General features: G+C 47.5%; 1 protein-coding gene across 1 annotated transcript in view; it reads right to left on the bottom strand.

Annotated features, from left to right (window-relative positions):
- The window catches only part of PLPP4 (phospholipid phosphatase 4), a 918,420-nt gene extending 893,495 nt beyond the window's left edge, over positions 1-24,925 (bottom strand). The window contains exon 1 of the mRNA XM_086920298.1: positions 24,740-24,925. Coding sequence (XP_086776424.1) covers positions 24,740-24,795 — 56 coding nt within the window. The 5' untranslated portion in view covers positions 24,796-24,925. The remainder of the gene's footprint in view (positions 1-24,739) is intronic.
- Positions 24,926-25,901: the final 976 nt, after the last annotated feature.

The following is a 25,901-nucleotide window of genomic DNA, read 5'->3' as shown; positions in this document are numbered from 1 at the left end:
AGAAAGTGTGAGTGAACCCTTCAAGAAAAAGCTCTTTGGAATTCTAGCAAAAGATTACGCCTCACCACTTTTAAATGTCACCAGCTGCCACTGTCTGTTTGAATAATTTTGAAGCAGTATATAATATATGTCATGAGACTGGCCCTGCTGAGATTTCATCTTTAACGGGGGTACCATCATTATCTGTGGGCCAGAGGAAGTAAAAAATACCACTGTGGCTCTTTCCAGTAACAAGGCCCCAGTCCCAGATGGGATCCCTGTTGATATGTTCCTGAGTAATCTTGATTTCTGAACCCCTATATTGACATATTGTAATAATACAGTGGTTGTGGAGGGCCCACCTAAGTCATGGTCAACTTTGGCTATGGTCCCCATCTACAAAAAAGGTGGCAGAGCAGCCCCTCATTGTTATCGCCCTATTTCATTTATAGGCACTATAGTAAAGGTGGCATGGAGGGCTATCCTGAATCACTTTCGACCTTGGTGTAAGAGAATGGTATTCTCTCTGATTTGTCATTCGGATTAAGGCCTGGCCGTAATCAATGCCTGAATATATACTTGATTGTGAGCAAGCACGTAAACACGAGGTTGGGTTGCTTTCACCTCGCATTCATGGACCTCACGTCCGCCTTTGACAAAGTGAATACGGACACACTCTGGGCTATAACGGTATCCATGGTGGTGGACCGCAACATTGTGTATGTTTTAAGGGATCTGCACCTTCATATGTCATCAATGATTTGATAGAATAGTAATGGTACTTGCACTGATCCTTTTAACCCCTTCGACGCTCATGACGGAACGGTTCCGTCATCAGCGCCGGTTGGGCTGTGCTGATGACCGAACCGTTCCGTCACGACCACGCCCGTTTTTCGAACCTTCAGCACAGAGCGAAAATTCACGCCTCGCTGAAGGTGTTAAAGTGAAGAGTGGAGTGCACCAGGGTTATATTCTGGCCACATTTCTCTTCATGCTGTATAATAATAGGCTGAAATGTTCTCCATTATTGACCAACTTTGATTGCCCGAAGATGGGGGTCACATTTTATTTCTACACATCTTTATGCACATTATGTAGTCCTTTTGTTTCGGATCGTGTTGGGGCTTCAACAATTAATTTACTCATTGGTTTTGTTTATCTGTCTAAAAATTATGGTAAATCCTATCTGATGACTATGTGGCCCAAGCTTATAAAAACTAGAATGTGCTCTGCCAGTGGCTATGTATTGCAGTGTGTTAACTCCTTCAGTATTTACAGGTCACCTTTGACCTTGAATTTTCTTGCTTCTCCTTTTTGTCAAAAAATAAATTTTCCATGATGAAGATAATTGGGGAAATGAGTGGCTTTGCCTCCAGTTGGGCAATTAGCCCCCGAGGTAATGCTTAACCGCATGCGTGCGGGCGGAATTCCGCTCGCACGCTGAGTTTTTCTAAATCGCATGTTATGTGACGAGCTGGGCTCGTCATCAGCGTGCGAGCGGGCTACGCCATGACGAGCCCAGCTCGCCATCAGCATGCAAGGGGTTAAATTGTAACAGGCCAAGTGTGTCTCAGTAGACAAGTACGGGGAGGATTTGTGGGGATGCATGGGAGTTGCATCTCAACAGACTATCGAAGACAAATGTTATTGAAGATTGTTGCCCAGACCTTCTTACATTATCCACCAAGAACTGGGTCTACCTTATTTGAGTTATGTCATTGTTTTGAGTCCCCTCATGAAGTGGTTTAATATCTGGACTAGATCACAGCTCAAATTGATTCTGCTGCTCCTAAAAGACTGACTTTCCCTCACTAGATGGCACGCAGTACCATGATTGAGGTTTGTGAGTAATTGCTGATCGGATTTAGGGAGAGTGAGCTTTTTAAGAATCCAGAGAAGATTGGGAAGGCTAATCTTCCGTGGATTCACCCCAACTACCTCAGGTGGAGATGTACATACAGGGAAAAGAAAGAGCTTGCCAAACCATCAGTCAAGGCACACACTATACTGCAGACGAATGTCTATAGGGAACCATATCTTACGATGGTCCCAAATACGCATCGCTGATTTTATTGACTCGTTTTAGACTTAATACGCAGCACCGTTTTCTGTGGGTGGCTAATCCAGCAAACCCTAACTGCCCATATGGCCTTTGTGAATGTGATGACTTCTCTCCCAAGACACATTGCACTCTATTATGTTTTGCAGTCATTGTAAACAACCTAGACTACAATTTGTAGTCCCCCCTGCTTTGAAGGTTCAATTTAAAGCAAGTGTGCCCCACCTTGATGTATTTGCAATTACCTGATGTTCATGCCTTTTTTTCCAGGCCAGATTTCTAGAAGTTAGAGTTAAGTTAAAGAAATCACAAATCAGAAGACCTTCAAATGAATTTTCTGAAATGTAATTTTCATATACAACTGTGATGTATTTTTAGCTACGATGGAATTGTAGTACAGAATTTTATCCAATGTTGTATTTTTAACAGTTTTATGTATTTGCACCTTTATGGTTAATAGTTTTTCTAACTGAATAAATTAAATAGAAATAAATAAAAAAAGGTACAGTTACCTAACGCAGGATCACAGCCTGTCAAAACTAGAGAGCCAGGCTGTGCACCCTTCCGTTTCACATGATACAGTTACTTCTGGAGATACTGTGGACCCAAGGAAAGTGAATCTGAGGTCCCTTTGACCTGCGTAACTACTTACAGTAACATTTCCAACTCTGTAAGTCGTTGCATTGGCAAGCACTGGCAAATCCTTACGAGTAATGGTAGAAATTGGCAGAAACCATTATTTTCCTACAAAAAAGAAAGGAGTTTGCAAGATGCCTTGGTACATACTCGCCCAAGAACCAATCAACCTAAACAGGGTGCCACTGTTCTGAATGCCTGGGGTCTGCCTTCGGTAACTGGCCATTTCCCCTGCGGGGGATGTAGTGTCTGCCACCTAACATCATCCACAAAAACACTACAACTAGAGGAGGGCAAAACCTGGCACTTAAGAAATCACACAAACTGTAATTCATGTAATGTTATATACATGATTACATGTCCCTGTGGTCTTAGATATATAGGGATGACGACCAGAAAAATCAAAACAAGAATAGGAGAGCATCGAAGTAACATCCGATGTGGCAGAGCCACCACAAAAATGACTACTCATTTTTTGGAGCAAGGCCACTGTGCTAACGATGTCAAGTGGGTGATAATTGAACAGCTGAACTGCACTGATGAAAATACACTGTTCGAAAAGGAGCAGTGATGGATATATCGTCTGTCCACGCATAGACAGGGCCTCAATGACGATATCCCTTGGGGATCGGTTATGCGTCGATAGATGGACCATCCACTAAAACTATCAGTTTACCTTTTCCACTCTACATGGTGTCTGTTTAGCTGTTTATCAATGAAATAAGACACTGTAGTATCTACCCACGTGACATATGCAGTAGGCTTTCTGAATTTTGTTTCATTTACAATACTACAATAACATGAGACATTTTTTCCACCTGAAGCTTGAATATACATTGTAATAATATTACTTGGCTAAACAACGTAATTACGCTGTTCCTCCGTTCTTTTGATGTTTTGTTCTCATAGTTCCCCCGTTGTGCAATGATCGCTCTAGACTGTGCCCATAAACAAATCGGCCCCTTTAAAAAATGACGCGATCATAAAGGTCACGTGACTGGCGTCACCGCCCCAGACGCATTGCGCGTTCCTAGTGTATATCTTCAACACGGCTTCATTACCGCGTTGGATGATACGGGCGGCGGATGTGGCCGTTTGTAGGTGATCCAGCAGGGAGCCGTTTGGTAACAAGTAAGTCTTTCGCCAGCCCACACGGGACACAAGACTTGTTACTTTGCTACCAGTGGTTTTGTAAACACGCAATAACGCGTCTTTGTAAATACTTTTTTATCAGCGCCCAAACGTGAAGATTCCTCCTGCCGCAATGCCCATGGGGCGCATTTTCAATAAACGATATGTAAGTGCACAACTTAGCTGACCTCTTGTTGGAGTACTATGTGCTCTGTATGCCACTTGCGAAGGTGTGTGTGTGTGTTTTCAGATGTAATCTTTTCGAGTTTTTAAACCTACTCGGTTTATTTGAGCACTGTTTTTAAGGCGATCACATTCCCTCTTCATTTTGGTATCTAATGCCTGTTGAGATAAAGAAAAGCCTTTGTCTGCAATGTTAATTGAATATTGGACATACCTATAACATGGTTCCCCCTTGGTGTTTTGAAGGGATAATTCTCTTCCTTTCTTCTGAGTGTGGATACATTTTGGTATTAATAATTAGGTGCACATGATTAGAGCTCTAATAGGGTAGAAGCATATATTTATGGTTCCTGAGTTTGACATTCCATATTTTGTTTTCTTTCATTTTTCTATCTACCCTTACAGATCCTATGATGTCTCCTATAAGAAGGAGCTGTTAGCAACTTGGGGAAGACTTTTCTACTAAGTGCCTCAACAAACTACAGGTCGTATCATTAAGTGTCACTACTCCCTGTATCTGTGCACTTTAGTGTGCCCAGAACAGTGAGTTTATTTTTCTTCCTGGTCCTGACGAATGCCGAGCAAATTTAGCTCAACTGGCAGAAACATGTTGACCGTGTTTTAAATACTTTCTTTTCACTTCACTAATGAGACTATTTGGTTCAAACTTGCACAACCCATAGTAGTCCAGAAAAATAATTATGTTTTTCAACCACTGTTTTTAACAGAGTTAGAGCTACCCTCTTATTAAATAACTTCGAGGAGTAGTGCATACTCTTTTTAGACTCACTTTCACTTTCCTAGCAACAAAAGGGACCCAATGAAGACAACTGGCTACCAGTGTTTCACTGGGGCCTGAGGGTCCTTTTAGCTAGTTCTTTGAACACGTGCACTCTATCTTTCCAACTGACAATAACAGCCATGTCTAATAGCTTAGTGGTGTTTAGTACTAATTTTGGCTAGCTTACTTTGTCTGTTGTGGATACTAACACTCTCCTGTTGTTTGAGTTATGGATTCATAGGGGGCATGAGAGTGTTTTCTTATAACCCTTACTCTCTTGTTGATGGAATTATGATACTGTGGACCCAAACTTTCCTGAGCTGACTGCAAAAGCCGCAGGCCGAGCATCCCCGGCAGATCACATGTCAGTACCTGTCACCCCAGAAAGTGCCTGGAAGGAGGAGGTGGGGCGATGTCAGCACGCTAACCACTATGGTGTTTGCTCTGAAGCTGTCGGAAGACACCTAAATTGGGTGTAATTGCTACATGTTCTTGCTCTTAGTTTGAATTTGCTGTGACATGTTTTTGAGCTGTGAGAGACATTCCTTTGCTGTTCATGAATTCATTTGTTTTGGGAAAAGTATTGCCTCTTACTCAAACCAAGTGTATCATAACACCAAAAGAGTGTCCTTGGGTTACATACAGCCATGAACTTCTTGTATTCCTTCTGAAAGCACTTTGGGCCAGATGTAGGTGGCCAGATACCGGTCGGTAACGGTAGAATTCGGCCGTTACCGACCGGTATTTGTAGTTTCAGATGTAGGGGGCCTAAATATTACCGATTCTGTAAATTTACCGAATCGGTAAATTTACCGATTCTGTAAATTTACAGAATCGGTAATATGGGATGTAGGTGGCACTGAATACAGTTCCACAGGCCCTTAAGAATGTGTTATTTACCATCAAATACTATTTGATGGTAAACAACAAATTCCTGTGTACATGCACACCTAAGGGCATGTATGTGTGTCACATGGCACACAAGCCTGATTCAGGGGTGCAACAGGGAGTCAAAGTGACACCCTGTCCCCCTTGTCAATTCGGTAATTTTACCGAATTGGTATTTACCGATTCGGTAATTGCCATTAGTTCCTATGGGCCTCAAGGCTCATAGGAATTAATGGCAATTGCTGAATCAGTAAATACCTATTCTGTAATTACCAAATGTTAACAATTCGGTAATTAATTTGGTAAAAATACCTACATAGCATTTACCGATTTGTAAATACAGAATCGGTAAAATTCGGTATTTATGTAAATACTAATTACCTACATCGGGCCCTTTATCATTTAGTACTCATATTTATACTGAATTAAGACTGTTATACACAGCTTACTAGGCACTACAGTGGCTTGGGTGAGCTTTGATGCTTAAGTAAGAGTTCCACTGTCTGCAAGGGTGAGTGGCATGTTGCTCCCTCCCTGCCAGCTAGTAGCCTCAGGATGTCCTGTGCTGCTTTGGGAGGGTTGGGTGTGCACCCCGCTGCACCCGACCTGTAGGCTGTGGCGTAAAAGACCGTCTTTCCATGGTATAAAATCATACCTAAGCATTAGCGGAGGGACGGGGGGTGGGGAGAGCGGGTCCTGGGGAGGGAACGAGACAAAATCAGAAAAAAACAAAGGAAAAACAAAAACCTACCTGATGATTGCCTGCCGCTCATTCACTCCGAGTCTCGCTGCAGCTGCAACACAGGCTCCAAATGTCCCTTGCGACCAATCCTAATGCTGCTCTCATGCTTGTAAGCAGTGTCAGGATTAGCCTGAGCGCTGTGAATTTGTGCTCCCAGTGAGTCTAGGAACCTGTACCTTGCTGTCTCCAACCCAGCAATGCAGCTGGGGCTGGAGACAGCTCAGTGCGCATGTGCGTTTGGCCGAACTGAGAAGGCCGGCCAAACACACATGCACACCAGTACCAGTACCCTCCAATACCCCTCCTGACTGCCCCTGCCCCCAAGACTAGAACTTGAAAAATAAAATAATAAATGTGCTTTATTATCAGTAAAGTTTTCAACTTTTGAGGCTGGCGGGTGGTGACGCTCCTCTGCCTCAGAGGAGGAGCAGCCACTGTACTTGAATGTTGAGCGCTGGTGCCTTGCTTTTGAACTCAAGACAGACAAATGCAATCACCTCCCCAGACAGTGGAAGCCGATTGTCTGTATTCCTATTGCTTGAGGGGGCAGATATCAGACAGTGAAATGAGAACGTGGATTTAGTGTTCCCCTTTTGAAATGAAATGAGAGCCTTGTTAGAAAGGGGTTGCTTATTACTTTTTATTTCCTGACTACTGCAGGTTGGTAGATGGTAAGTGTGAGGGGGCGCTCCAGTTTCTTTTGTTTAGGGGAGAAAGTTTGTAGGCAGGGCCATTCCTTTAATATTTGTTACTGCTACAGGAAGGCTGAATGAGAGCCAGATGCAAGATCTCACACTTTATTGAGCCAACGGTGTGGGTAGTTCAGACCAAAGACCACCAAGTACTACCTGTTGCCATGTGAAACATTACTTCATACAAATTCACTAAAACAGACTCTGTTCTCTTTCATCTGACCCTGATCACCTGATGAAAAAGTGAAGAGCACAGACATTTAAAGTATAACATTCTTGTTTGGCATTTTTCTTCCATCTGCTTTGTGGGAAAATGAAACTATATTCTAAATCTATTTACCCACAAGCGATGGTGGTGTGCATGTGGGCACTGGTGTTCTCATGGCCAACCATGATATTCCAATGCATACAAATATTGTTGCTTCCTTATACCGTTATGCATGTAATATCAAGTAGCCACTATAATAATCCACATAAAACCCTGCATGAAAGCTGACTCTGAATTAAAACATCTGATAGTCCTCTCTCATTTTTCTTTCCAATAAATCTCCTTCTTTTTCATCCTCTGCATGTCTCCTCTCTCTAAGTCACATGCATGTTTGCCTTAAACTCTATTTTTGTATCCCTGCGTATTTCCCACACCTTATTTTAAAGTTCAGCCTCTGTTTTATCTCTCCTTTAAAAGTCAAACCCTCTTAACCTAACAATACCTACTCACCTGTAGCTCGTTTATTTATAACACCAACCAATGCATGGATTCGAATGTCCCCATCTTCCACTAAAGATCACACCTAACTCTTATTAATTTAATCTACCATATAGAAACTGGAGTGAATGCAAGGAATGTTTTCCTTAAGAATGGAAGACTAGTCCCAATAATCAAGGAACAGACAAAAGAAAACACTGCTATCCAAGGGTTCTGGACAGCCTGCTGCCCAATGTAAAGCTTCAGGGGTAGGAAGTGCTATAGAAAGGCAATTACAATGCAATACAATATATCACACACCAATACCATAACACAAGGGATTGGGAAGAAGATTATAGTTCATACAGAATGCATAATAATTTCCTTATGCTGCTTGACACTTTCACGCTCACATAAGACAAAACTGCCATGAGTCAGTCATCTCCCAGTAATGTACCAGTCCGCAGCAATAAATCACAATCAAAATAGGAATGAAATAACTAAAGAGATCAGTCACATGCCGGTGGCCAACGGAGGACATTAATGTAGTTCACTACTGCAGGTCCCAAAAAGCTACATTCTATAACCGCCTTCTGACAGCTCACAATTGCAATCAGATATGGGATGATAGTAGCAAAGCCCTCCCCAGCAGATCTCTGATACACTTCTTCCTCCAACTCATGCATGCTCAAGACCATAAACATTAAACATTAAACAAAATATTTCAAATTGCACCAACCAACTAAGTGGACTATGAAAATAAGAAATACATAAAGGGACTTGCAGAGCTGATCAAAGTTGCCATCTTTCTAAGAACCATAAACTGTGCGCCTATCTCTCACACGGCTTCATCCATCACGCTGCTAAGCACTACGTCCCATTACGTGGTGACGCATCTCGGTGGTCCTCACGCGCAACACGGAAACTCTTCCCACACAGGATCAAAACAAAGGCAACACACGCTAAATGCACACCCTGCACAGTATAGCTCAGCATAGCAGCAGTAAGTGCTAGATAAATGTTGCAATACAATACATAATTGGGCTCAGGGCTGCTGCACATGATACAGTACCAGAGACATGCAGAGGTCACATAATGCAGTTGTCTCTATAACACCAAACGAGTCAATGTATAATAAAGCAGTGTCTGTTCCGCTCTTCTTAGCAGTGAGGCTAATATAGATTGGCTGCCTTGTCAGCTGCACATTGAAGCCTGAATGTTGGAACAGAGGCCTTCCACACAAAACACAGAGCATGAAAAGCAAAGAGCAATGCCTCCCTCACAACACTGGTATAGTACTGAAAGCAAGGGCCAGAGCAAGCCTCCCTCCCCACACTCATATAGCACAGAAAGCAAGCATTGGTGTAAGCCTCCCTCACAGGACATATATATCACAAAAAGCAGGGGCAAGAGCAAGCCTTGCTCACAACACTGAAATAGCACAGAAAGCAAGGTCCAATGCAAGCCTCGCTCACAACACTCATATAGCACAGGAAGCAAGGGTCGGTGCAAGCCTCGCTCACAACACTCAAAGCACAGAAAGCAAGGGCTAGTGCAAGCCTCCATCACAACATTCATATAGTACAGAAAGCAAGGGCTAGTGCAAGCCTCCCTCACAACACTCATATAGCACAGGAAGCAAGGGTCGGTGCAAGCCTCCCACACAGCACTCATATAGCACAAAATGCAAGCGTCAGTCTATGCCTCCCTCCCTCACAAAACAGATATAGTACAGAAAGCAACTGCCAGTGCAAGCCTCCCTCACAACACTCATATAGAACAGAAAGTAAGGGTCAGTGCAACCCTCCCTCACAACACTCATATAGCACAGGAAGCAAGGGCGAATGCAAGCCTCGCTCACAACACTGATATAGTACAGGAAGCAAGGGTTGGTGCAAGCCTCCCTCACAACACTCATATAGCACAGAAAGCAAGGGCTAGTGCAAGCCTCCCTCAAAACACTGATATAGTACAGAAAGCAAGGGCTAGTGCAAGCTTCCCTCACAACACTCATATAGTACAGAAAGCAAGGGCTAGTGCAAGCCTCCCTCACAACACTGATATAGCACAGAAAACAAGGGCTAGTGCAAGCTTCCTCACCTCACAACACTCATATAGCACAGAAAGCAAGGGCCAGTGCAAACCTCCCTCACAACACTGGTATAGTACAGAAAGAAAGAGTCTTTGCAAGCCTCCCTCACAACACTGATATAGTACAGGAAGCAATGGTCGGTGCAAGCCTCCCTCACAACACTGGTATAGTACGGAAAGAAAGAGTCTTTACAAGCCTCCCTCACAACACTCATATAGTACAGAAAGCAAGGGCTAGTGCAAGCCTCCCTCACAACACTGATATAGCACAGGAAGCAAGGGTCGGTGCAAGCCTCGCTCACAACACTCATATAGCACAGAAAGCAAGGGCCAGTGCAAACCTCCCTCACAACACTGGTATAGTACAGAAAGAAAGAGTCTTTGCAAGCCTCCCTCACAACACTGATATAGTACAGGAAGCAATGGTCGGTGCAAGCCTCCCTCACAACACTGGTATAGTACGGAAAGAAACAGTCTTTGCAAGCCTCCCTCACAACACTGATATAGTACAGGAAGCAATGGTCGGTGCAAGCCTCCCTCACAACACTGGTATAGTACGGAAAGAAAGAGTCTTTGCAAGCCTCCCTCACAACACTCATATAGTACAGAAAGCAAGGGCTAGTGCAAGCCTCCCTCACAACACTGATATAGCACAGGAAGCAAGGGTCGGTGCAAGCCTCGCTCACAACACTCATATAGTACAGAAAGCAAGGGTCGGTGCAAGCCTGCCTCACAACATTCATATAGCACAGAAAGCAAGGGCTAGTGCAAGCATCCCTCACAACACTGATATAGTACAGAAAGCAAGGACCAGTGCAAGCTTCCTTCAAAACACTAATATAACACAGAAAACAAGGGCTAGTGCAAGTTTCCTTCACAACACTGATATAGTACAGAAAGCAAGGGCTAGTGCAAGCCTCGCTCACAACACTGATATAGCACAGGAAGCAAGGGCCAATGCAAGCCTCGCTCACAACACTGATATAGTACAGGAAGCAAGGGTTGGTGCAAGCCTGCCTCACAACATTCATATAGCACAGAAAGCAAGGGCCAATGCAAGCCTCGCTCACAACACTCATATAGCACAGAAAGCAAGGGCTAGTGCAAGCCTCCCTCACAACACTGATATAGTACAGAAAGCAAGGGCCAATGCAAGCCTCCCTCACAACACTGATATAGTACAGAATGCAAGGGCCGGTGCAAGCCTCCCTCACAACACTGGTATAGTACAGAAAGCAAGGGCCAGTGCAAGCCTCCCTCACAACACTGATATGGCACAGAAAACAAGGGCTAGTGCAAGCCTCCCTCACAACACTGGTATAGTACAGAAAGCAAGGGCCAGTGCAAGCCTCCCTCACAATACTGATATAGCACAGAAAACAAGGGCTAGTGCAAGCCTCCCTCACAACACTCATATAGCACAGAAAGCAAGGGCTAGTGCAAGCTTCCTCACCTCACAACACTCATATAGCACAGAAAGCATGGGCCAGTGCAAGCCTCCCTCACAAAACTCAAAGCACAGAAAGCAAGGGCTAGTGCAAGCTTCCTTCAAAACACTGATATGACACAGAAAGCAAGGGCTAGTGCGAGCCTCCCTCACAACACTCATATAGTACAGAAAGCAAGGGCTAGTGCAAGCCTCACTCACAACACTCATATAGCACAGGAAGCAAGGGTCGGTGCAAGCCTCCCTCACAACATTCATATAGAACAGAAAGCAAGGGTTAGTGCAAGCCTCCCTCACAACACTGATATAGCACAGAAAGCAAGGGATAGTACAATACTTCCTCACAACATTCATATAGCAAAAAAAGCAAGCATTGTTGTAAGCCTCCCTCACAGCACTCATATAGCACAAAATGCAAGCGTCGGTGTAAGCCTCCCTCACAACACAGATATAGTACAGAAAGCAACTGCCAGTGCAAGCCTTCCTCACAACACTCATATAGAACAGAAAGCAAGGGCCAATGCAAGCATCCCTCACAACACTGATATAGTAAAGAAAGCAAGGACCAGTGCAAGCATCCCTCACAACACTGATATAGTAAAGAAAGCAAGGACCAGTGCAAGCTTCCTTCAAAACACTAATATAACAGTGCAAGCCTCCCTCACAACACTGATATAGTACAGAAAGCAAGGGCTAATGCAAGCCTCGCTCACAGCACTGATATAGCACAGAAAACAAGGGCTAGTGCAAGCCTCCCTCACAGCACTCATATAGCACAAAATGCAAGCGTCGGTGTAAGCCTCCCTCACAACACAGATATAGTACAGAAAGCAACTGCCAGTGCAAGCCTCCCTCACAACACTCATATAGAACAGAAAGCAAGGGTTAGTGCAACCCTCCCTCACAACACTCATATAGAACAGAAAGCAAGGGTTAGTGCAACCCTCCCTCACAATACTGATATAGTACAGGAAGCAAGGGTTGGTGCAAGCCTGCCTCACAACATTCATATAGCACGTTAAGCAAGGGCTAGTGCAAGCCTCCCTCACAACACTGATATAGTACAGGAAGCAAGGGTTGGTGCAAGCCTGCCTCACAACATTCATATAGCACAGAAAGCAAGGGCTAGTGCAATCCTCCCTCACAACCCTGATATAGTACAGAAAGCAAGGACCAGTGCAAGCTTCCTTCAAAACACTAATATAACACAGAATGCAAGGGCTAGTGCAAGCCTCCCTCACAACACTGATATAGTACAGAAAGCAAGCTCCAATGCAAGCCTCGCTCACAAAACTGATATAGTACAGAAAGCAAGGGCTAGTGCAAGCCTTCCTCACAACACTGATATAGTACAGAAAGCAAGGGCCAATGCAAGCCTCGCTCACAACACTGATATAGCACAGAAAACAAGGGCTAGTGCAAGCCTCCCTCACAACACTGGTATAGTAGAGAAAGCAAGGGCCAGTGCAAGCCTCCCTCGCAACATTCAAATCACAGGAAGCAAGAGCTAGTGCAAGCTTCCCTCACAACACTCATATAGTACAGAAAGCAAGGGCTAGTGCAAGCCTCGCTCACAACACTCATATAGCACAGGAAGCAAGGGTCGGTGCAAGCCTCCCTCACAACATTCATATAGCACAGAAAGCAAGGACTAGTGCAAGCCTCCCTCACAACACCGATACAGTGCAGAAAGAAAGGGCCAATGCAAGCCTTGCTCACAACACTCATACAGCACAGGAAGCAAGGGCCAATGCAAGCCTCGCTCACAAAGTACAGGAAGCAAGGTTCGGTGCAAGCCTGCCTCACAACATTCGTATAGCACAGAAAGCAAGGGCTAGTGCAAGCCTCCATCACAAAACTCATATAGCACAGAGAGCAAAGACTAGTGCTAGCCTCCCTCATAACACTGATATAGTACAGAAAGCAAGGGCCGGTTCAAGTCTCCCTCACAACACTGAAATAGTACAGAAAGCAAGGACCAGTGCAAGCTTCCTTCAAAACACTAATATAACACAGAAAGCAAGGGCTAGTGCAAGCCTCCCTCACAACACTGATATAGTACAGAATGCAAGGGCCAGTGCAAGCCTCCCTCACAACACTGATATTGCACAGGAAGCAAGGGTTAGTGCAAGCCTCCTCACAACATTGATATAGTACAGAAAGCAAGGACCAGTGCAAGCTTCCTTCAAAACACTAATATAACACAGAAAGCAAGGGCTAGTGCAAGCCTCCCTCACAACACTGATATAGTACAGAAAGCAAGGGCTAGTGCAAGCCTTCCTCACAACAACTGATATAGCACAGAAAATAAGGGCTAGTGACACCCTCCCTCACAACACTCATATAGCACAGAAAGCAAGGGCTAGTGCAAACTCCCTTCACAACACTGATATAGTACAGAAAGAAAAGGCTGGTGCAAGCCTTCCTCACCTCACAACACTGATATAGTATAGAAAGCAAGGGCCAATGCAGGCCTCCCTCACATCACTGATATAGCACAGGAAACAGGGGCTAGTGCAAACCTCCCTCACAACACTCATATAGTACAGAAAGCAAGGGCTAGTGCAAACCTCCCTCACAACACTGATACAGTGCAGAAAGCAAGGGCCAATGCAAGCCTTGCTCACACCACTCACAACACTCATACAACACAGGAAGCAAGGGCCAATGCAAGCCTCGCTCGCAACACTGATATAGTACAGGAAGCAAGGGTCGGTGCAAGCCTGCCTCACAACATTCATATAGCACAGAAAGTATGGGCTAGTGCAAGCCTCCATCACAACACTCATATAACACAGAGAGCAAGGGCTTGTGCAAGGTTCCTTCACAACACTGATATAGTACAGAAAGCAAGGACTAGTGCAAGCTTCCTTCACAACACTGATATAGCACAGAAAGCAAGGGTCTGCACAAGCCTCCCTCACAACACTGCTATAGTACAGAAAGCAAGAGCCAGTGCAAGCCTCCATCACAACACCTTTATAGCACAGAGAGCAAAGGCTAGTGGTAGCCTCCCTCACAACACTGATATAGTACAGAAAGCAAGGACTGGTACAAGCTTCCTTCAAAACACTAATATAACACAGAAAGCAAGGGCTAGTGCAAGCCTTCCTCACAACAACTGAAATAGCACAGAAAACAAGGGCTAGTGCAAGCCTCCCTCACAACACTCATATAGCACAGAAAGCAAGGGCTAGTGCAAGCTTCCTTCACAACACTGATATAGTACAGAAAGAAAAGGCCGGTGCAAGCCTTCCTCACCTCACAACACTGATATAGCATAGAAAGCAAGGGCCAGTGCAGGTCTCCCTCACATCACTGATATAGTACAGAAAGAAAGGGCCAATGCAGGCCTCCCTCATAACACTAATATAGTACAGGAAGCAGGGGTTGGTACAAGCTTCCCTCACAACACTGATATAGCAGAGAAAGGACGCGTCAGTGCAAGCCTCCCTCATAACACTGATATAGCACAGAAAGCAAGGGTCGGCACAAGCCTCCCTCACAACACAATTATAGTACAGAATGCAAGGGTCGGTGCAAACCTTCCTCACAATACTGATATAGCACAGAAAGCAAGGGTTAGTGCAAGCCTCGGTTACAACACTGATATAATTCAGAAAGCAAGGGCCGGTGCAAGCCTTCCTCACAACACTCATATAGCACAGGAAGCAAGGGCCAATGCAAGCCTCGCTCGCTACACTGATATAGCACAGAACGGAATGGCCAATGCAAGCCTCGCTCACAACACGGATATAGCACAGAAAGTAAGGGCCGGTTCAAGTCTCCCTCACAACACTGATATAATACAGAAAGCAAGGGCTAGTGCAAGCCTCCTTCAAAACACTCATATAGCACAGAAAGCAAGGGCTGGTGCAAGCCTCCCTCACAACACTCAAAGCACAGAAAGCAAGGGCTAGTGCAAGCCTCCCTCACAACACTCAAAGCACAGAAAGCAAGGGCTAGTGCAAGCCTCCTTCAAATCATTGATATGACACAGGAAGCAAGGGCTAGTGCAAGCCTCCCTCACAACACTCAAAGCACAGAAAGCAAGGGCTAGTGCAAGCCTCCTTCAAAACATTGATATGACACAGGAAGCAAGGGCTAGTGCAAGCCTCCCTCACAACACTCAAAGCACAGAAAGCAAGGGCTAGTGCAAGCCTCCTTCAAAACACTGATATGACACAGAAAGCAAGGGCTAGTGCAAGCCTCCTTCAAAACACTGATATGACACAGAAAGCAAGGGCTAGTGCAAGCCTCCTTCAAAACACTGATATGACACAGAAAGCAAGGGCTAGTGCAAGCCTCCCTCACAACACTGATATAGTACAGAAAGCAAGGACTAGTGCAAGCCTCCCTCACAACACTCATATAGCACAGACAGCAAGGGCCGGCACAAGCCTCCCTCACAACACAGGTATAGTACAGAAAGCAAGGGTCGGCGCAAGCCTCCCTCACAACACAGGTATAGTACAAAAAGCAAGGGCCAATGCAAGCCTCCCTCACAATACTGGTATAATACAGAAAGCAAGCGTCCGTGCAAGCCTCCCTCACAACACTGGTATAGTACAGAAAGCAAGGGTCAGTGCAAGCCTCCCTCACAACACTGGTATAGTACGGAAAGCAAGGGTCAGTGGAAGCCTCTCTCACAACACTAATGTAACACAGAAAGCAAGCGTCAGTGCAAGCCTTTCTCACAACACTTGTATAGTACAGAAAGCAAGCGTCCGTGCAAGCCTCCCTCACAACACTGATATAGCATAGGAAGCAAGGGTTGGTGCAAGCCTCCCTCACAACACTGGTATAGTACAGAAAGCAAGGGTCGGTGCAAGCCTCCCTCACAACACTAGTATAGTACAGAAAGCAAGGGTCGGTGCAAGCCTCCCTCACAACATTCATATAGCACAGAAAGCAAGGACTAGTGCAAGCCTCCCTCACAACACCGATACAGTGCAGAAAGCAAGGGCCAATGCAAGCCTTGCTCACAACACTCATACAGCACAGGAAGCAAGGGCCAAGGCAAGCCTCGCTCACAAAGTACAGGAAGCAAGGTTCGGTGCAAGCCTGCCTCACAACATTCATATAGCACAGAAAGCAAGGGCTAGTGCAAGCCTCCATCACAAAACTCATATAGCACAGAGAGCAAAGACTAGTGCTAGCCTCCCTCATAACACTGATATAGTACAGAAAGCAAGGGCCGGTTCAAGTCTCCCTCACAACACTGAAATAGTACAGAAAGCAAGGACCAGTGCAAGCTTCCTTCAAAACACTAATATAACACAGAAAGCAAGGGCTAGTGCAAGCCTCCCTCACAACACTGATATAGTACAGAAAGCAAGGGCTAGTGCAAGCCTTCCTCACAACAACTGATATAGCACAGAAAATAAGGGCTAGTGACACCCTCCCTCACAACACTTATATAGCACAGAAAGCAAGGGCTAGTGCAAACTCCCTTCACAACACTGATATAGTACAGAAAGAAAAGGCTGGTGCAAGCCTTCCTCACCTCACAACACTGATATAGTATAGAAAGCAAGGGCCAATGCAGGCCTCCCTCACATCACTGATATAGCACAGGAAACAGGGGCTAGTGCAAACCTCCCTCACAACACTCATATAGTACAGAAAGCAAGGGCTAGTGCAAACCTCCCTCACAACACTGATACAGTGCAGAAAGCAAGGGCCAATGCAAGCCTTGCTCACACCACTCACAACACTCATACAGCACAGGAAGCAAGGGCCAATGCAAGCCTCGCTCGCAACACTGATATAGTACAGGAAGCAAGGGTCGGTGCAAGCCTGCCTCACAACATTCATATAGCACAGAAAGTATGGGCTAGTGCAAGCCTCCATCACAACACTCATATAACACAGAGAGCAAGGGCTTGTGCAAGGTTCCTTCACAACACTGATATAGTACAGAAAGCAAGGACTAGTGCAAGCTTCCTTCACAACACTGATATAGCACAGAAAGCAAGGGTCTGCACAAGCCTCCCTCACAACACTGCTATAGTACAGAAAGCAAGAGCCAGTGCAAGCCTCCATGACAACACTTTTATAGCACAGAGAGCAAAGGCTAGTGGTAGCCTCCATCACAACACTGATATAGTACAGAAAGCAAGGACTGGTACAAGCTTCCTTCAAAACACTAATATAACACAGAAAGCAAGGGCTAGTGCAAGCCTTCCTCACAACAACTGAAATAGCACAGAAAACAAGGGCTAGTGCAAGCCTCCCTCACAACACTCATATAGCACAGAAAGCAAGGACTAGTGCAAGCTTCCTTCACAACACTGATATAGTACAGAAAGAAAAGGCCGGTGCAAGCCTTCCTCACCTCACAACACTGATATAGCATAGAAAGCAAGGGCCAGTGCAGGTCTCCCTCACATCACTGATATAGTACAGAAAGAAAGGGCCAATGCAGGCCTCCCTCATAACACTAATATAGTACAGGAAGCAGGGGTTGGTACAAGCTTCCCTCACAACACTGATATAGCAGAGAAAGGACGCGTCAGTGCAAGCCTCCCTCATAACACTGATATAGCACAGAAAGCAAGGGTCGGCACAAGCCTCCTTCACAACACAATTATAGTACAGAATGCAAGGGTCGGTGCAAACCTTCCTCACAATACTGATATAGCACAGAAAGCAAGGGTTAGTGCAAGCCTCGGTTACAACACTGATATAAATCAGAAAGCAAGGGCCGGTGCAAGCCTTCCTCACAACACTCATATAGCACAGGAAGCAAGGGCCAATGCAAGCCTCGCTCGCTACACTGATATAGCACAGAACGGAAGGGCCAATGCAAGCCTCGCTCACAACACGGATATAGCACAGAAAGTAAGGGCCGGTTCAAGTCTCCCTCACAACACTGATATAATACAGAAAGCAAGGGCTAGTGCAAGCCTCCTTCAAAACACTCATATAGCACAGAAAGCAAGGGCTAGTGCAAGCCTCCCTCACAACACTCAAAGCACAGAAAGCAAGGGCTAGTGCAAGCCTCCTTCAAAACATTGATATGACACAGGAAGAAAGGGCTAGTGCAAGCCTCCCTCACAACACTCAAAGCACAGAAAGCAAGGGCTAGTGCAAGCCTCCTTCAAAACATTGATATGACACAGGAAGCAAGGGCTAGTGCAAGCCTCCCTCACAACACTCAAAGCACAGAAAGCAAGGGCTAGTGCAAGCCTCCTTCAAAACACTGATATGACACAGAAAGCAAGGGCTAGTGCAAGCCTCCCTCACAACACTCAAAGCACAGAAAGCAAGGGCTAGTGCAAGCCTCCTTCAAAACACTGATATGACACAGAAAGCAAGGGCTAGTGCAAGCCTCCTTCAAAACACTGATATGACACAGAAAGCAAGGGCTAGTGCAAGCCTCCCTCACAACACTCAAAGCACAGAAAGCAAGGGCTAGTGCAAGCCTCCTTCAAAACACTGATATGACACAGAAAGCAAGGGCTAGTGCAAGCCTCCTTCAAAACACTGATATGACACAGAAAGCAAGGGCTAGTGCAAGCCTCCCTCACAACACTGGTATAGTACAGGAAGCAAGGGCTAGTGCAAGCCTCCCTCACAACACTGATATAGTACAGAAAGCAAGGACTAGTGCAAGCCTCCCTCACAACACTCATATAGCACAGACAGCAAGGGCCGGCACAAGCCTCCCTCACAACACAGGTATAGTACAGAAAGCAAGGGTCGGCGCAAGCCTCCCTCACAACACAGGTATAGTACAAAAAGCAAGGGCCAATGCAAGCCTCCCTCACAATACTGGTATAATACAGAAAGCAAGCGTCCGTGCAAGCCTCCCTCACAACACTGGTATAGTACAGAAAGCAAGGGTCAGTGCAAGCCTCCCTCACAACACTGGTATAGTACGGAAAGCAAGGGTCAGTGGAAGCCTCTCTCACAACACTTGTATAGTACAGAAAGCAAGCGTCCGTGCAAGCCTCCCTCACAACACTGATATAGCATAGGAAGCAAGGGTTGGTGCAAGCCTCCCTCACAACACTGGTATAGTTCAGAAAGCAAGGGTCGGTGCAAGCCTCCCTCACAACACTGGTATAGTACAGAAAGCAAGGGTCGGTGCAAGCCTCCCTCACAACACTGATATAGTACAAAAAGCAAGGGTCAGTGCAAGCCTCCCTCACAACACTGGTATAGTACAGAAAGCAAGGGTCAGTGCAAGCCTCCCTCACAACACTGGTATAGTACGGAAAGCAAGGGTCAGTGGAAGCCTCTCTCACAACACTAATGTAACACAGAAAGCAAGGGTCAGTGCAAGCCTCCCTCACAACACTGGTATAGTACAGGAAGCAAGGGTTGGTGCAAGCCTCCCTCACAACACTGGTATAGTACAGAAAGCAAGGGTCGGTGCAAGCCTCCCTCACAACACTGGTATAGTACAGAAAGCAAGGGTCGGTGCAAGCCTCCCTCACAACACTGATATAGTACAAAAAGCAAGGGTCAGTGCAAGCCTCCCTCACAACACTGGTATTGCACAGAAAGCAAGGGTCAGTGCAAGTCTCACTCACAGAACAGGTATAGTGCAGGAAGCAAAGTGGAGTACCACAGCAGAAGAGTCAGTCTCCTCAACAAGTCAACTGGTGCATGGGCGACATGAAGGTGATAAGCGAGCAGAATATTCCCCTACACTACAAACACTGGGCTCCCAGAGAGTGGCTTGTTACCCGTCCTTTAGCGCTTCACTTTGTCATCAGAGGAAATAAGCGCTATAAAAATACTGATACCAATCTGTACCTCTTTAATGCTTGGAGACCACAATAAACAGCTGAAAGGAGCTAAACCCACTTAGTGACCTAAGCGATTGCAAAAGAGATGATTGATGGAGCGTTTGAGCAAATCAAACACTCACCCCCGTCAACTGATCTGTATTTAATCCATCATCATTCTTTAGCTCACTCTACCACCCCAGTTCAGACATGGCCAAATGCAAATCAGTCTGACCCTGTGCCTCATGGGAACAGTCCAGCCCGAACTGCCAAATTATGTCATTCCTGGACCGGAAACAAGCATCCTGGGACCGCTTTCTGGCTAATCAGCCGTCATCAGTCAGGCTAGCTTGAATCCAATGGCAAAGTGAGCAAGGGACCCACGTCTGGGCATACCCTGTCAACTTAAGGGGAACAAAGCGATATCAAAGGGGATGATGGGCAGAGCGTTTGAGCAATTCAAACACTTACCCCAAGTCAACTGATCTGGGTTGAATCCATCATCATTATTTAGCTCACTCCACCACCCCAGTTCAGACATGGCAATATGCAAAGCAGTCTGACGTGCCTCGTGGGAACAGTCCAGCCCGATCTGCCAAATTATGTTATCCCTGGACTGGAAACAAGCATCCTGGGACCGCTTTCTGGCTAATCAGTAGTCATCAACCAGGCTAGCTTAAATCCAATGGCAAAGTGAGCAAGGGACCCACGTCTGGGCATACCTTGCCAACTTAGGGGGAACAAAGCGATACCAAAGCGGATGATGGATGGAGCGTTTGAGCAATTCAAACACTTACCCCAAGTCAACTGATCTGGGTTGAATCCATCATCATTGTTTAGCTCACTCCACCACCCCAGTTCAGACATGGCAATATGCAAATCAGTCACTAGATTCAAGCAAGCCTGTCTGATGACGGCTGATTAGCCAGATATCGGTCCCAGGATGCTTGTTTCTGGTCCAGAGAAGACATGGCTTGGCATTTTGGGCTGGACTGTTCCCATGAGGCACAGGGTCAGACTGATTTTCATATGGCCATGTCTGAGCTGGGGTGGCGGAGTGAGCTAAAGAATGATGATAGATTAAACCCAGATCAGTTGACTGGGGGTGAGTGCTTGCAATATTCAACACTCCGTCCATCATCCCCAGGGCCGGACTGGCCATAGCGGGCACTGGGCAATCCCCCGGTGCGCCGCACGGGTGGGGGCTGGTTTTGGACCCCTGGGGGCCATATTTTGAAACAGGGCGTACCAAAATCGGCCGAAAACCACCCCAGCAAAGAGCTTGGCGGCACCTCTAATAGCAATAGTTTGAGCAAGAAGCACAAGATCATGTGGCAAGTGTGGCAAATCGTAAATATGCGGAGCAATCGTCACGATGCTGGAATCATGGGATTTCAACATGGATTTCAACATCCCTGCTCTTTAGCAATATCGTGAAGTATTCCACTTAACATCAACATGTCTGTCCTTCTCCCCAACATCGCCTCCTGGAATTCAGGGAGGGCTTGCATAGTCATCGCGCTTTGAGGGTTGGATGGTTGTCAGTCAAACAGGGACACTTTCAAATCCTCCACATCCCCCATAAAGCATCGTCCATCCCTAAAGCGCGTCTCCGTTTCGTCCCGCCAGAAAGGCCCATTCTATTAGTGCCCTGCGCGCTCTCGATTCAAAGGCGGGGTGCCACACGCACTCCTCGGGCTCCCGCTCTCTCACTCTCACTTCCCAGACTCATGCATCCAGTGGCACTGCCGTCTCCGCCCGTGTTCCGCAGTCTGAAAACCCCCAATAGTGCCACACAGTTTCAGCCCCTACTGAAAGTGCCCTGCGACGTCACGACTGATAGACCTCCACAAGCCAACACCGGTAACCATGCTAACAAACCAATGATACTAGTGATACAAAGATGTAGCGCTTCATTCCGCACTTCTGTTTCTAAGCACTGTAAATAATTGTCCAATCCCCCAGCAGTGTCCTGTGTCACGCTCCTCTCTATAATACCCATGTCTCATTCCACCACCCACGGTCTCACCCCCACACTGTTCGCACAGTGCACCCCCCCACCCCCGCCCCCTCCCAGCCATGCCCGTTGAATTCCCAAGCAGTTCACACCCCACTACCTTCCCCATGGTCTCGTTCTCTAAACAGGCCCCCGCTCCCCCTCTCTGTCTTGAACATCAGTACACCCCACAATGTCTCTTACCTAACCCAACGTGTCTCTCCCCCATCAGTGTCCCTGGGTCCATCCTCCAGCCCTGTCACAGTGTCTCCTCCAGACGTCTCTCCCCTCCTCTCACCCCCACTACTTGAAATGGGAAGGTAAAAGTGCATGTACTCTGTACCAGAGTGAGTACCAGCTCGTTTCAAATTCTGAGAAGTGCCGGTACTCTCTAATTAAAAGTATTACGTTTCTCTTGAGAAGTGCAGGTACTCTCCCTCTCGAAATAAAAAAGTGCATGTACTCCGTACCGGCAGACCGGCCCATTTTAAGCACTGCTCACCTCTGCGAACCCTCTAAAGTGGTAGAAAAAACAGGGGAGGGGGTTGACCGGATCCCTTTACAAGAGAGTGTGTCGTCTATGTAATCAAGGGCGTGGTCAAAATAATGTGAATCTAGATTCCTGTTAAAGTCAGCAACTGCCTGAGCCCGGAAGGTACGAGGAAACTAGGGCACGGGCCGGCAATTGAACACAAAGCAAGAAGTGACCCTGGACAGGGGTCAGAGGGGAAAGTGGCCTACTCTCATTTTAGAAATATTCACAATGATATTTGCTCCTTCCCTTTCAGACTCGCCACAGTCCTGCTGCAGTAAAAAGTGACGGGGGGGCGGGGGGGGGGGGGGGGGAGGGAGAGAGGGGGGGGGGGGGTGTAGGAGGTTGGAGAAACTAAAGGTCCAAAAAATGCATGTGCTTCCGTTACTCGGCTCCTTGCTGGCCCAGCCTTTCAGCTCTCGGTTCACTAAAAGGCTGAACATGGAGCCTGAAGGGGCCGCTTTCAGTCACCCTTTCTAATTACTACCAGTGCTCAGACCTGGCAGGACCCGGCCCACTTAAATCCCTGCTATCCCGCATTCCAAGTCCCTTAGCAGTGCCTCACAGTCTCACTCCACCTGCTGTGCCGTACATGTCTCACTCCACATATTACCATCAGCCTCCCCTCCAAACACTTCCCTCGAACCTTGCTTCCTCTGCGTTGCTCCTAAGTTTCACCCCTCGCCAATCCGTCGCCCCCGTAGTGCCATCGAGGGCTCACCCCTTGCAATGTCACTTGGTGGACGATGCCTCCCCAGTCTCCCTCCTCGGCCTTTCTTCCTAGCAGCGCCCATAGGTCTCACTTTCACAGCAGTGCCCACCAGCACTGCCATAGTCTCACCCACCAGAGGTGCCCCACAGTCCCTCATCTCAGCAGTGCGTTGAGAGGTGCCCCACAGTCCCTCATCTCAGCAGTGAGTGCATCCACTACCCTGCCCCGTCTCACTCCAGCGCATGGTCACAGTCTCGCGCCCCAGCAGTGCCCAACCTTTCCAGGAGTGTCCAGTCTCACTCCCTTCCAGTGCAAGGGTTTCTAAAATGGTAATGGCCTCTTCTGGTCTCCCCCTGCACCCCCTTCTGCCGCCCCTCAGGAGAACCCCAAGGTCTCACTCTCCAAACACGAAATAAGGCGCCCTCCCTCCAGATGTGTCCCTCTCCGTGCAGCGCCACATTCCACGTGCAGCGCCGACTATTATAGCTGTTCTCAGTCTCCCTCACCTAGCAGTCCTCCCTCCCCCCAACAAGCCCAGAAGCCGGGGCTGCCTCACTGATTCCGCAGTCCTCAGTTTAACTCCCCTAGTGACAGTCAGTCCTTCCTTCCCGTAGCCCAGTGCCAGAGATTTACTCTCTAAGCAGTGTCCTAGACTGACTCTTCCAGCAACCGCCAGAGCCCCCTGTCCACTAACACTGCCCTGGTATCTCCTGCCTGAGTCCCCAGCAGAGCCCAGCCTCACTCACTCAGCTGTACCCCGTTCTCTCTCAGCACTGCAGCAGTGCTTTAAATGGGCCGGTACTCTCCGGTACTGAGTACCGGGAGTCTTTCGCTTTTAGAGGGAGAGTACCGGCATTTCTCAAGAGTGACTTCATACTTTTAATTGGAGAGTGCAGGCACTTCTCAGAAACAAGCACTTCTATTTTTCCATTTTAAGCACTGTCTCTCCCAGAAGTCCCCCAAACTTAGTGCGTTAGCAGGGCCAAGAACTCACCCCCCAGCAATCTGACTCCCCCAGCAGCGCGTCATTCCAACTGACCCATGCCCGCTATCTCACTCTACAGTGCACCACCGTCCTCTCTGTCCTAGCAGAGACCAAAGCCTCTCTCCCTGTCCGTGAGTGCATGAGTCTCACCCTCACTACCCACGAGTGCCCGAGTCTCACTGCCCACGAGTCCCAGAGTCTTAATCTCACTGCCCACCAGGGCCCGAGTCTCACCCGCACTGTCCACCTCTGTGTCACTCAGGTGTCCCCGCGCGCTCCCTACTTACCCACACTAGCCCCAGTCTCACCCTCGTCGCACAGCACTGCCCCTCTCTAGTCTCACTCGCCCCTTGAGTGAATCCAGCTGTTGAGCAGTGACTTCAGACGTATTCATTCACTCACTCATACCGGGAATATTCCCTCTCCCCACAGCCAGCGTGAGACCCAGCACCCGGTACTCACACGAAGACCCCGAAGAGCAGGGCTCGGACGCCCACTTCCAGCAGCAGCTCCCGCATCTCCGGTCCCTCGGCCGGTGCTCGCAGCCGCCCTGCTCCTCACAGCCCGCCCGGCCCCATGCGCAGCCCGCGCCCCAGCCTCCCCCGCCGCCCCCGGCGAGGAACGGGGAGAGGGAGGGAGGGAGGGGGCAGGAGGGTGGGGATACGAGAGGAGGAGGAGGATGGAAGGATGAGGCTGGAGGAAGAGAGCGAGATGCGAGGGGAGGAAGCAGAGGTGACGGCAGGAGGGGGCGAAAGAGAGGAGGAGGGGGTCAGAAGTGAGAGAGGAGGGATGGCGAGAGGGAAACTGGAAACGAGCAGAGCAGCGGGGTAGCTCCTCCTTTCACCCGCTGCCCCACGGGTCTGCTCCACTTCCACTGTCCGTCCCTCAACTAAGGGGCTCTCTGGAGGACGGGGCACTGGGGCAGGGGCTGCGTGGGGAGAGGGCGAAGGAGTAAAGAGAGAGAGGCAGGGGCAGGTGGAGGGGAAAGATGTAAATCCGCGTGGAATAGTGAGACAGGAGAGGCGAGGAAGAGGGAAGGTGGGGGACGGTGGAGTAAGGGACAAGTGAAGAGAGAGAAAGATGAGAGAGAAGTGGGCAGGAGGGCAAAGGTAAGATAGGAGAAAAGAGAGGAACAATGGGGAGAGAAGAGAGGATGGGGAACAGGTGCGGATGAAGAGCGGAGAGCTGAGTTGAGAAGAGAAGGGGGGATATTATAAAACCAATAAAACAAAAATCCAAATATAAACACAACCAATAATGTACAGTCTCCTTGCCGTGACAGCAGGGCTGCCGCTCCTGCAGATGAAAGGCCGGGCGCGAGACCCACAAGGACCGGGCAGGTGAGCTGGGAGCTCCCTTGACACGTTGCTTCGTTCTCACAGTCAGTCCTACCACACACGGTACACCCGGAGTTTCAGCGCTAACTAGGAAGTGACACGCTTCCACATGTTCTCGGTATCCTAAAGCACGAGGACAGGTTTAAGAAATGTCCTTCTTGAAACTAGACAACATGAAGCAGAGCACTTCCAGCAAAGGCTATAACAAGCCAACTTGGGCTGGCATCAGCCTGGATAATAATGAGCGCTGTCTCTATGGGGAAAACATTTTAGGCCGAAGCCTACCA

Source organism: Lissotriton vulgaris, chromosome 5, assembly GCF_964263255.1.
Source record: "Lissotriton vulgaris chromosome 5, aLisVul1.2, whole genome shotgun sequence".
NCBI classification, from domain to species: Eukaryota; Metazoa; Chordata; class Amphibia; order Caudata; family Salamandridae; genus Lissotriton; species Lissotriton vulgaris.
Note: the sequence above shows the minus strand (reverse complement) of the source record. Positions and strands in the feature narration are given on the sequence as shown.